Below are 13,126 nucleotides of genomic sequence, written 5' to 3' on the forward strand. Positions count from 1 at the left end.
CAGAGGTCCTGAGTGCTTGGAGGCAGGGAGCCAGCCAGTGGGGGTTTCCAGGTGGTGTGGGACATGGGGGCCGCATGTGAAGTCTCTCCAGAGTAGATTGTGCTGAGGGCTTACTGTCTACCAGAGTGTACCTTGTATCATTACATTGTACCCTCCCTGCTGTCGTTGTCCCTGCCTGCTTAGTAGATGAGAAACCAAGGCTTAGTATTGAAGTGACTGGGCAGGTGTCTCAGTCAGTTAGGGCTGTGGTCTCACTCTCCACATGAGTCCCCTCAGGCCACACATTGCTCACCTGGAAAACGGGCTTAGCAGTGGCACCACTTGGTGCTGTGTGTTACATGTGTCATACTGGATGAGGTCCCAGAATACGGTACGGAACTTATTCTGTGTCGCCTATCACTGTTGCACCTGTGCTGCAGTCTACAGGGTATGCAAATGTCCAAAAGTTCAACAAAGCCAGTCTCTGGTTAAAGTGCTAAAGACAGATTTTAATCAATAGTAACTATTATATAGGGAAAAGCATACGGTGTGAACTGAAACTCAACTTTGGTTTGTGCAGAGGTGACTGGACCTATTAAAGAGAAAATTAGAGAATTGAGAGGGGGCGAGGGGAGTCTCAGTAGAGTCAAGGAAGTGAAAAATGACAAGAAGTAGGAAGTGGGTTTGTTCCTTGTGAAACCCATCTGAGTTTGCTAGCTGGAGCTTATTGAAGTTAGGCTCCTACCCTTCCACAGAGACTGAGAGACAGGGGCTCTACCTTTAGGTGTTGGCTAGAACAAACAGGAAATTCTTTTGGCAGCCTTCCTTTCTCAGAAAGGCACTTCAAGGGGGACTGGGGTCATCCTAGGGATGTGGCCTTGGGCTATGAGAAACTATGTCGGTGTTTGTTCAAGTCTTTGCAAGCCAAGGTTGAAGTCTAGTTGAAAAAAAGGTTCAGAGTATCTTGGCTAACCTTTGTCATGGAGAAGCACAGAACTCCCTCTCTGTCCCCAAAGAGCATAATCCTTGGTTGGAAACATGCCCTGCTTTGACATTAACATCAAAAGTGGACAATAGATATCCAGTTTTGATCCTGTCATTAGTTCCTGGGAAAGGAGGCTGGGATGATGAGCCACTGGAGGGTCTGGGGTGGAAGGATGCTGGAATTTGGAATAAGTGAGTGGGTCACAGTGCTGGATAGGGACAGAGGCAGAAGGAGGGAAGATGGTGAGGTCCCCTTCTAGGGAGAATGAGTAGATCACCTTGTGTGTCATTGTTGGTGATGATTATGAAAAGAGGCCTTAAAGATGAGGCTAAAGGGCTCTGACCTCATCCCAGAAACAGCGGGGGCTAGCAAAAGTTTTTGAGTAAGGGAGTGAGGTGAAGAAAGCAGGGTTTTAAACAGATTAGTGATAGTGGATGGAATAGGACAATAGGCAACTAGCACAGCTATTCAGGCTTCTATAGTGATAACCTCTTCCATTCCATGCATTGATTATAAATATTCTTCGCTTGTCCTTATGGACCCTTCCTACCTAAGTTGTAGTAATGTTAATAATAATAGCACATCACACGCTATTATCTCAACATAAAATTTACTGTCTTTATGACAGATGAGAAAACTATGGGATGAGGGTTTGAGTGATATGCCCGAGGTCACAGTTATTAAATCCAGATTTAGGCATTCTGGCTTCCAGCCCAGACTTTGACCACTACACTGTATCATTTATCCTCCAATCTTTTCAGAAGAGCACTATGAGCCTTCAATGCATTTATTATGGAGCTTTGGTACACCCAATCACACCCAGCCACTGGTAGCTCTCAAAGTGATTGTGGACACACAAAAATAGATGGGCAAGTAGTCAAAGACTACTTAAAAAATTTAGTGCAGAGCTGAAACAGCTTGTGAAGTGGCTATGGTGTGAGAGTACAGTCAAGTCCATCCTAAAAACACAGTTGGTGTTTGTTTCTGGATCCATGTCATGAATATATTTTAAGTGTATTTGTTTATTTAGTTAGTCATTATTTTAATAATTCCAACATAATGAACACACAGTGTTATATTAGTTTCAGGTGTGTAATGTAGTGACTCAACAGTTCTATACATTTCTCAGTTCTGGCTCCATGTTTTAGACTCCCTACTAGAGAGTCTCTCTGATGTACTGGCATGTGGAATGAGACAGTTGGTTGGTGATGACATCATACCCAGGTTGACAGTATAATAAGCAAATATCCTGGTTGTCTGGATAAGGACCCTCTGCTGTCTCTCCTTCCAGAGAGTGCTGACAGGTTAAGAATAAGAGTCAACCTGGGGAGTTATGTTTAATCCCTGATAGTTGTCATCTTCTCTTTGTTTTTGCCTTCCTGTATCGTGGTCTGTTAGCTAGCTTTCCCCTTACTTCTGAGTTTTATATAGCAGAGATGAAGTTTTACAAGTGTGTATTTCTCCCATCAAGATGTTTATTACTGATGAAAAAACAACATTCCAACAGATGAGGCTCACCAGAGGTAAAGCTTTCATCATTGGAACAAAGTGGGGATTTTCATCCAGAGTGCATGGAGCTGTCCAGTTTAAAGCGTTTAGACGTGGGGAGTGTAGCTGTTGCAGGATTGGGGGAATCCAATCCGGGAGTTGGGGCAGGGCTGGGTGGATAAGCCATGGTGTCGACCCCTGTCCCTTGAGCCAAAGTCTCCTCTCAACTGTTTAGCTCGTGCTCATGCTTCTTGCTGCCCACTTTCAAAAGGAATGTCGAAGTAAAGGGAAATTTTTGAAGTGCATTGGTGACTTAGTGTAGTATGTGATGGCAGAGTCTAAACTGACCTGAGTTTATAACATGCCAACTATTGCTGTCATTTCAGGCAAAGCATTTCATCCTCCCTTTGAGCCTTGCTCTCCACCATCTATAGAGTGAAGATGGCAATCCCTACCTTCTGGGGTAGCTATGAGAAGTATACCAACGGAGATAATCTGGATAAAGCCCTGAGCTTTATATACATTCAGATCACTCATATGAACCTACTGTTAATGTCAAAGAGAACATATTAAAAGATCAAATAGGATGATGAAGATGGCACAGTAATGAAGTAAAGGGGAGAAGAGATAAAATTTAGTAGCCAAATCAGATATAGCACAGAAAAACAACAACAACAAAAAAACCCAAATGTGGAACATTTTAATAAGAAAAGTACCAGGAAAAAAAAAGTATAAGAACATCCTAGGCAGGTAAAATAGAGTACTAAATATAACCAATAATGTACTAAAAAGAATAAAAGAATGTTAGATAATGTCAGAAAAATGGAGTCTAAGAGCCAGCATCACTGTGCAACCATAAACCTGGTTCTTGGTTTTCCCTCTCCTCCCATGCTGGTTGTCAAGATCCCTGTGTAGGGTCCTGACAAGGGAAGTCTGAGGTGAATGTTTCCAAGGTGGTGAGCAGAGCTTCATTATTTTTAAAAATATTTTTTAACGTTTATTTATTTTTGAGAGAGAGACAGAGAGACAGAGTGTGAGCTGGGGAGGGGCAGAGAGAGGGAGAGACAGAATCCAAAGCAGGCTCCAGGCTCTGAGCTGTCAGCACAGAGCCCGATGCGGGGCTCGAACTCATGAGCTGTGAGATCGTGACCTGCACCGAAGTCAGACGCTTAAGCCACTGAGCCACCCAGGTGCCCCAGAGCTTCATTATTTTTAAAGTAGCATTTCCTTCTTTATGGGAAATGTAATGATGTGTCAGGAGTAAAGGGTAGACTTCTGGTCCAAGATGGCAACGTAGGAAGAACCTGAACTCACCTCCTCCATGGACACACCAAGTCAATTGCTGTTCTGGAGCAATTCCTCTTGAAGAACTAAGGACTGACTGAACAGCTTCTGAACAGCATAACAGAGGACAGAGTGACCGCATAAAGAATGGCAAGAGAGGCAGAGACCCAGGAATGAAGGGAACCCCCACCCTGGATGCTGTGTACTGCAGTGATCAGGGATATTACCTAGGGACCATGTGCAGACTCATCTGCTGTGGGGCACTGAAAAAAAGCCTCGATTTAAAAGGGCAACTAGAGGGGGGTGCCTGGGTGGCTCAGTTGGTTGAGCATCCGACTTCAGCTCAGGTCATAATCTCGTGGTCCATGGGTTCAAGCCCCATGTCAGGCTCTGTGCTGACAGCTCAGAGCCTGGAACCTGCTTCGGATTCTGTGTCTCCCTCTTTCTGCCCCTCCCCCACTTGAGTCTCTCTCTCTCAAAAATAAACATTAAAAAAAATTTTTTTAAGGGCAACTAGAATATAAAGGAACCAGCCCTAGAACCCTGCCAAATGGCGGGGGAGCTGCTGGAACTTCCTCTGTGTCAGAAGGGCTGGTGAGTACCATGGTTTCTGTTCCCCATTGATAAGCGTAAAGGGTACCATGGGTCCATGTTGGGTAAATGCATAAACAAGGTTAAATATTCATATTTATTCTAGTACTTCTCAGTCTCTAATATATAACTGTGACACTCCAGAGGGCACCTATACTAGGAAATTGTCTTTAGACAGTTGAATTCTTTTGGGAGGAAGAAGGGGATGCTAGGGACAATGTCATAGAAGTAGTGTCCTTTGGAACACATTTAGGAAATGCCGTTCCTAGCTTTTTGTCCTTTGTCTCAGAACAAATGATGCCCCACATTCCATACCCAAATATGCTGAGTGTGTTCCCTCTGACTGGAATTTTCCACCCTCAGGTCTCTTGACATAGCTCTCTTCCCTTTTCTTTATCCAGGTCTCAGCTCAGATGTCCCTCCTTGGAGAGGTCTTCCCTGACCACTTGACCTTGTCACTCTCCCTCCCAGAGCACTTACCACTGTTTGAAATCTTTGAAGCGTTGTATTTGCTATAGTTTCATTCTGTTTCTCCTGTAAGAATGCAAGTTCATGTCATGAGCATGTTGCTGTGTCCCTGGCATTTAGAACACGGTCTGGCACATAGTAGGTGCTCCGCTGAAGGAAGGAACACTGAAATTAATTAAGCCTTTGCATTAAACAGGGTAGAAGATCATGATGATCTCATGCCGATATTTTTGCGCCATGACCCCATTCTGAAGGAAACTTACGGCGAGTACTTCCTGGCTGAACTAATCGAGGCCCAAGATGAAGAGAATCATGCTGTTGTGTGTGAGGTTGGTGATTTATCTGCCTGGGTTATGCTTAGTAAGAGAAATGAGAGAAATAAGCACATTGCTTCTGGTTTTGCCCCACACCCCTACAGCTGCCATCCCCTCCCTGCTTCCAAGGCCAGGCTCGCTTCTGAGCTGTGACATCACCCTCCTTCCCAGTGTGACCTAGCTTTAGTTTTAGGTTTTTGTGAGATGCTTCCAGATGCCAGGCTGCTGTGGGTTCTTTGCCCTGCTCCTGAAGGTAGAGATGGGAGTTAGGGTGAAAGGGAGAGATTCTTGAGGGTGTCTGAGGGGGATTTCTGAGACCCCAAGATCCCAGAGGCCAGAGATCACAGACCAGCATCCTGCTGACACATGGATTTTGTTTGACTTGGAAAGTAATATTTTTTTTAACTTTTTGTTTTAGCAAAATTTCACACTTACAGAAAACTTGTAAGCACCCAAGTTCCCTAAATGGTAACATTTTACCACATTTGCTTTATCATTCTCTTTGCTTGCTTTTTCTATGTATTTCTGTCTTTTAATATATAAACATATATTTATATTACTTATGTTATATTATAAATATAATTATATAAAAATATAAATATTATACATATATATTATTTAAGAACTCTTTACATTTATGTTTTTCTGAAACTTTTAAAAATAAGTTGTGGATGTAATGCCCCTTTACCACTAAATGCTTTCGTGGTTATTTCCTAAAAACAAGAATGTTCTCTTATGTAACTGTAGTATAGAGGTCAGGATTGAACATGATTCCTGCACTCCTATTATCTAATCTACAGACCTTATTCAGATTTTACGGACAGTCCTTTAGAGCAGAAGTAAATCCACATCATTTTTTGCATTCAGGTGTCCCGTGTCTTCGGTCTCTTGTAATCTGGAACTCTCTAGTTTGCCTTTGTTTTTCATGACAGTGACAGTTTTGAAGAGCACACATCAGTTATTTTGTGCAACATCTCTCAATTTGGATTTGTCCAGTGTTTTCTCATGATTTGATTTAGGTTGTAGATGAGTAAGTTTTGTTTTATTAGTGGCTAGCATTTACAAATTAAGAAAGTGTACATAACAGTTGGAATTTCTAGCTTCTCTAGAAAAATCAGAAGGCCTGCTGTTGGGCCTGCTCTTCTGCAGGTCCCCAGTGAGATGGAGCTCTGCAGCAGCTTTGGAGCAGCTGCTGTAGACAACACAGGTGTCCTCGAGCCCACCATTGTACCAGCCTGGCCCTGTGAGCACGTCAGTGGTGACCACTGATTCAGAACATGCTCCACAAATTCCATAGCATCCATCCTGGAAGGCTTTACTGAGACGGGAGGTAGGAATGGGAGTAAAGGAAAATGGAACCCACCCCCTGTGGTTTGCCAGCTGTAGACCCTGAAGTCTACACCCAACAGAAGTGAGGAGAAGAGACACAGAAGAGAGCTGGCAAGCTAGCTAGCTTTAGCACATCTCAGCTCAAAGCGGAGAGCAGGCTGACCTGGTGCCTGGGGCAGCTGCCGTGAGCAACCCTGCACCTTGTGAGATTGTCCCTCATCCTTGCCCTACCGCTGGAGGCATTCATGGAGGGACACTCTGCCCTTACAGAAATTTAGCTAGTTGTGGCTTCCTTCTCTGAATCTGCCCCCACAAGATTTGATAATTAGGATTCAAATCCTAGTTCTGATAGCGAAACATTAAGTGTATTGAGGTATCTTTAGGCCTTCATGTTGGTGCGAGCCTGTTGAAAATAGGCCTTCCTGAAAAATATTGAAACATTTAGGCCTTCCTAAAGCCAAAAATATTGTGATAGCTTTCTACCTCATGCCACTCCATCTGAAGCTTTGGACATTCTTAGGAGTTGAAAGTGCTGAAATTGGGATATTCATGGGGTCTGCTCTGTGCTATGGAGAAATTGACACAACAAAATTGGGACTCTTAGTGCCTCAGGGTAATTAGGGGTGTGTGGTGGCTGTTCAGCTTTAGGAAGGATAGGGTCGTAACCAATGGTAGCTGCTATATATGTGTATAAGAAATGTGAGGAAAGTATTCTAAAGAAGTAAGTACTCAAGCTTGAGCATGCATTGAAATAACTCTTGGGGTGATTAGAACACAGATTACTGGGACCCACGCTCAGCATGATCTAGTAGGTTCGGGATGGGCCTGGGAATGTGTACATCTCACTAGTTCATGGGTGATATTGATGCTGCCGGTTTAGGGACCATGTTTGGGAAGTCTGTTTTAAAGGAATGGAGCTCCCCTGCAAATGTCTCATTATTGACTTGTGTACAGGGATCTCACAAGGTCGGGCTTCTGTTGCTAGTTTTAGGAATCAAGAAAAGAAAGCAATTCAAATGTGAGCTAAAATGTTCCCTTTGTATCGCGTGAGAAATCTAGAGGACAATTTTTGTAAAGGCCTGTAAACGTGGTTTATGTAAGCCTGGACTGAAGATTGCTTTTGACAACGAGATAATCTTAGTTTAAATGAATTTTTGTGTTCTCTTTTGCATATCATAATTAGCAGACATGAATAAAACCCTTTCATGTCCAGCTCTATAACTGAATATTTCATTCATAGAATCCCAACGTTCAGGCAAAGATGACAACAAATTAGCTTTTTTTTTCAAGTGGCCAGTTTATGGAAAAGCATTCGAAGGTGAGAATTTAGCAGTTTTACTTCTAGGATGATCGTTCAGGGATTCTTCATACATTAATTTCTCTATTTGACAAAACTTAAGAGCTATTTAAAGAATATTTCTTTTCTTGGAAAACTTGGAATCAAAAATTCTTTTATTCTGATAACATGATCTGTTGGAGCTTGTTTCTACATCAGTAGTTCTCAAGCTCAGTTTGTATGAACATCACCTGATCAGAATCAGGTGATCCTGATGGGGATGCTTTTAGATTGTCCACATGGCAATAAACTTATATCCAGAATATATAAAGAACTCATATGGCAATAAAGAGACAAATAATCCAAATAAAATGTGGGCAAAGGATTTGAATAGCCATTTCTCCAACAAAGATATACAAATGGCCAATAAGCTCATGAAATGACACTCAGTCATTAGGAAACTACAAATCAAAACCACAATGAGATACCGTTTCACACTTGCTGGGATGGTTATAATAAAAGAGAAGGACAATAACAAGTGTTGGTGAGGATGTGGAGAAGGTGCCATCTCATACATTGCTGGTGGCATTATAAAATAGTGTGGCCACTTTGGAAAATAATCTGGCATTTTCTCAAAAAGTTAAACATAGAATTACCATTTGACCCAGCAGTTCCACTCCTAGAACTGAAAATACATGTCCACACAAAAACATGTACATGAACATTCATAGCAGCATTATGCATAATAACCAAAAAAGTGGAAACAACCCAAATGTCCATTTGCTTGTTGATGAATGAATAAACAGACAGAAGGTGGCACAGCCATACAATGGAATATTATTAGGAAATCAAAGGGAATGAAGTACTGATGCATGCTATAACATGTTTGAACCTTGAAAACATTACACTAGGTGAAAGCAGCCAGACATCAAGGAGCACTATTATATGATTCCATTTATATGAAAGCCTAGAATAAGCAAGTCCCTAGAGACAGAAACTAGATTCGTGGCTGGAGAAAGAGGTAGATGGGGAATAACTAATAAAGGGTATGGGTTTTTTTTGCAGGGGTACAGGAGATGAAAATGTTTTGGAATTAGTGGGTGAAGGTGTGCACATTTGTGAATATACTAAAAGCTACCAAATATATATACTCATTTAAGGTTTATTTTTATGGTAGGTGAATTATATCTCAATTAAAAATCCTGATGCTACCATGTACTTAGATAAAGTAGACCAATCTTTTGGGGTCTTTCTAAAAAGCTCCCCATGTGGTTCCAGTGTGCAGTCAAGGTGGTGAAACATTTACCTACATGATGGAAAACAGGATGACCTTTGAGAGATAAAGGCATTAGTTTTTTAAGGTGAGAACTGGCCCTAAAGTTAGATTCTGAGGTAGTAGTCCCTAATATTTATTTCTTCCCCATTGAAAAGGTTTTTTTTTTCCATTTTTAGTTTTTTGCATTTTCCTTTAAGAACTTGCTTTTGTATATTTTCATTCAACCTATAGCTTCAGGCTAATGGAAAAAGGAAGAGTCAGGGAATATTTGGGCACAGCAGTACCATTTTGAAAACTACGTCTTTACATGATGAGAACAAACTACTGAGAAGTAATGATTCACGCAGACCCCAGTCAGGTCTTTGAATGACCAAAATGGACAAACCCAGTTTAGTCAGGGCTTTGTTTTTTGGAGGTTTTTATTTATTTGTTCCAGCTTTATTGAGATATAATTGAAATATACCACTGTGCAAGTTTAAGATGTATACCATTTTGGGGCACCTGGGTGGCTTAGTCAGTTAAGCATCTGACTTCAGCTCAGGTCATGATCTCAGAGTTCATGAATTAGAACCCCATATCAGGCTCTCTGCTGTCAGCACAGAGCCCGCTTTGGATCTTCCGTCCCCCCCACCCTCCCGCCCCACTCTCTCTGCCCCTCCGTGGCATGTGTGTGTGTGACCTCTCTCTCTCAAAAATAAATAAACATTAAAAAAAAAAGATGTACACCATGTCGAGTTGATACACTTATATACTGCAAAACAGTTGCCACCATAGCATTAGCTAACACCTCCTTATTGTCACATAATTACCAGTACTTTCTTGTGGTGAAAATGTTTAAGATCCACTCTTTTAGCAACTTTCAAGTATATAATACAATATTGTTAATTATAATCACCATGCTGTCCATTAGATCCCTAGAACTTATTTATCTTATAACTGGAAATTTTGTGCCCTTTGACCGACTTCTTTCCATTTCACTTACCACCTAACCCCTGGTAACCACAGTTCTACCGTTTTTATGTGTTCTCCTTTTTTAGATTCCATATTTTTTTTTAATGTTTATTTATTTTTGAGACAGAGAGAGACAGAGCATGAACAGGGGAGGGGCAGAGAGAGAGGGAGACACAGAATCTGAAACAGGCTCCAGGCTCTGAGCCATCAGCCCAGAGCCTGACGCGGGACTAAAACTCACGGACTGTGAGATCATGACCTGAGCTGAAGTCAGACACTTAACCGACCAAGCCACCCAGGCGCCCCTAGATTCCATATTAAGTGATATCGTGTAATATTTGCCTTTCTCTGACTTGGCTTAGCATAATACCTTCACGGTCCACCCATGTTGTTGCAAATGGCAGGGTTTCCTACTTTCTTGTGGCCAAATAATATTCCATTGTATGCATATATACCACATTTTAAAATTCATTCATCTGTTGAAGGAAACTTAAGTTGTTTCCATATTTTGGCTATTGTGAATAATGCTACAATGAACATGGGAGTGCAGATATCTGTTCAAGATCCTGTTTTTGTTTCCTTTGGATATACCCCCAAAAGTGGGATTGCTAGGTCATATGGCAATTCTATTTTTACTTTTTTGAGAAACCTGCATACTGTTTTCCATACTGGCTGTAGCAATTTACATTACCACCAACAGTGCATGGGGATTACATTTTTTTTTTTAAAGATTTTGTTTTTAAGTGACCTCTGCACCCAACATAGGGCTTGAGCTCACAACCCTTGAGATCAAGTCACATACTCTACCTACTGAGCCAGCCAGGTGGTCCAGGAGGGTTACTTTTTCTCCACATTCTTGCCAATGCCTGCTATCTCTTGTCTTTTTGATGATAGCCTTCCTAATAGGTGTAAGGGGTATCTCATTGTGGTTTTGACTTTCATCTCCTGATGATTAGTGAAGTTGAGCCTCTTTTCATGTACCTGTTGGCCATTTGTATGTATTCTTTGGAATAAATGTCTATTTAGGTTCTCTGTCCACTTTTAAATTGGGTCCTTTTTCCCCTGTTGAGTTGTATGAGTTCTTTATGTATTTTGGATATTAACCCCTTATCTGATATTCCAGTATATGATTTAAAATACTTTCTCCCAGGGGTGTCTGGGTGGCTCAGTCGGTGAAGCCTCCGACTTCGGCTCAGGTCATGATCTCACGGTCCGTGAGTTCAAGCCCCGCGTCAGGCTCTGGGCTGACAGCTCAGAGCCTGGAGCCTGCTTCGGATTCTGTGTCTCCCTCTCTCTCTGCCCCTCGCCCGTTCATGCTCTGTCTCTCTCTGTCCCAAAAATAAATAAATGTTGAAAAAAAAAATTTAAAAAAAAAAAAAAAAAAAGAAATGCAACTGATTTCTTTTTTTTTTTTTTTCAACGTTTATTTATTTTTGGGACAGAGAGAGACAGAGCATGAACGGGCGAGGGGCAGAGAGAGAGGGAGACACAGAATCGGAAACAGGCTCCAGGCTCCGAGCCATCAGCCCAGAGCCTGACGCGGGGCTCGAACTCACGGACCGCGAGATCGTGACCTGGCTGAAGTCGGACGCTTAACCGACTGCGCCACCCAGGCGCCCCAAAATGCAACTGATTTCTGTACATTGGTTTTATATCCTGCAACTTTCCTGCATTTGTTTATCAGTTCTAACGGTTTTTTTGGTGGAGTCTTTAGGATTTTCTCTATATAAGATCATATCATTTTCAAACAGACGGTTTTACTACTTCCTTTCTAATTTACATGCCTTTTATTTCTTTTTCTTGCTTGATTTCTCTGGCAAGGACTTCCAGTTTTATGTTGAATAGGAGTGGCACCCTTGTCCTGTGCCTGATCTTCAAGGAAAAGCTTTTAACCATTCACTGTTGAGTATGATATTAGTTATGGGCTTGTCATAAATGGCCTTTATTTAATTGAAACATTTTTCTACTGTATTCTATTTATTGAGCATTCTTATCATGAAGGGGTGTGATATTTTGTCAGATGCTTTCTCTGCATCTATTGAGATGATCATATGATTTTTATTTTTCTATTAGTGTGGTGTATCACAATTACTGATTTGTGTATGTTGAACCATCCTTGCCTCACAGGAATAAGTCCTGCTTGATCATGGTGTATGTTCCTTTTAATGTGCTGTTGAATCCAGTTTCCTAATATTTTGTTGAGAATTTCCTATGTGTATTCATCAGGGATATTGGTCTATAGTTTTCTTTTCTTGTAATGTCCTTACCTGGCTATGGTATAAGGGTAATGTTTGGTTCATAAAATGAGTTTGGGAGTATTCCCTCATCTTAATTTTTTGGAAAAGCTTGAGAAGGATCAGTGTCAATTCTTCTTTAAATATTTGGTAGAATTTACCAGTGAAACCATTTGGTCTGGGGCTTTTCTTTGTCAGGAGGTTTTTGATTGCTGATTCAATCTCTTGTTATTGGTCTGTTCATATTTTCAATTTCTTCATGATTCAGTCTAGGTAAGTTGTATGTTTCTAAGAATTTATCAATTTATCCTAGGTTTCCAATTTGTTGCCACACAATTGTTCATAGTAATCCTTATGATCCTTTGTATTTCTTTGTTACCAGTTGTAATGTCTCCTGTTTCATTTCTGTTTTCCTTAATGTTTGTTTGTTTATTTATTTATTTATAGAGAGAGAGTGCACATGTGCACACAGGTGGAAAGGGGGCAGGAGAGAGGGAGAGAAAGAGAGAATCCCAAGCAGGATCCACACTGTCAGTGCAGAGTCTGATGTGGGGCTCAAACCCATGAACTGTGAGATCATGAGCTGAGCTGAAATCAAGAGTAGGACACTTAACAAACTGAGCCACCTACGTGCCCCTCATTTCTGACTTTGAGTCCTCTTTTTTTTTCTTAGTCTAGCTGAAGGTTTGTCAATTTTAACTTTTCAAAAATCAACTCTTAGTTTCATTGAAATTTTCTACTGTTTTCTAGCCTATTTCATTTATTTCTGCTCTGATCTTTGTATTTCCTACCTTCTACTAACTTTGGACTTAATTTGATCTCCTTTTCCAAGTTCCTTGAGGTGTAAATTTAATTGTTTATTTGCAATCTTTTTTCTTGATATAGCCATTTATTGCTATAAATCTACCTCCTAGAATGGCTTTTTCAACATCCGATAGGTTTTGGTATATT

General features: G+C 41.1%; 1 protein-coding gene across 1 annotated transcript in view; it reads left to right on the forward strand.

The window, feature by feature from the left end:
- The window catches only part of CFAP61 (cilia and flagella associated protein 61), a 273,562-nt gene that overhangs the window by 23,864 nt on the left and 236,572 nt on the right, over window positions 1–13,126 (forward strand). Inside the window, exon 6 of the mRNA XM_032592605.1 lies at window positions 4,992–5,124. Coding sequence (XP_032448496.1) covers window positions 4,992–5,124 — 133 coding nt within the window. The remainder of the gene's footprint in view (window positions 1–4,991; window positions 5,125–13,126) is intronic.

The sequence above is a fragment of the Lynx canadensis genome, chromosome A3 (genome assembly GCF_007474595.2).
Source record: "Lynx canadensis isolate LIC74 chromosome A3, mLynCan4.pri.v2, whole genome shotgun sequence".
NCBI lineage: Eukaryota > Metazoa > Chordata > Mammalia > Carnivora > Felidae > Lynx > Lynx canadensis.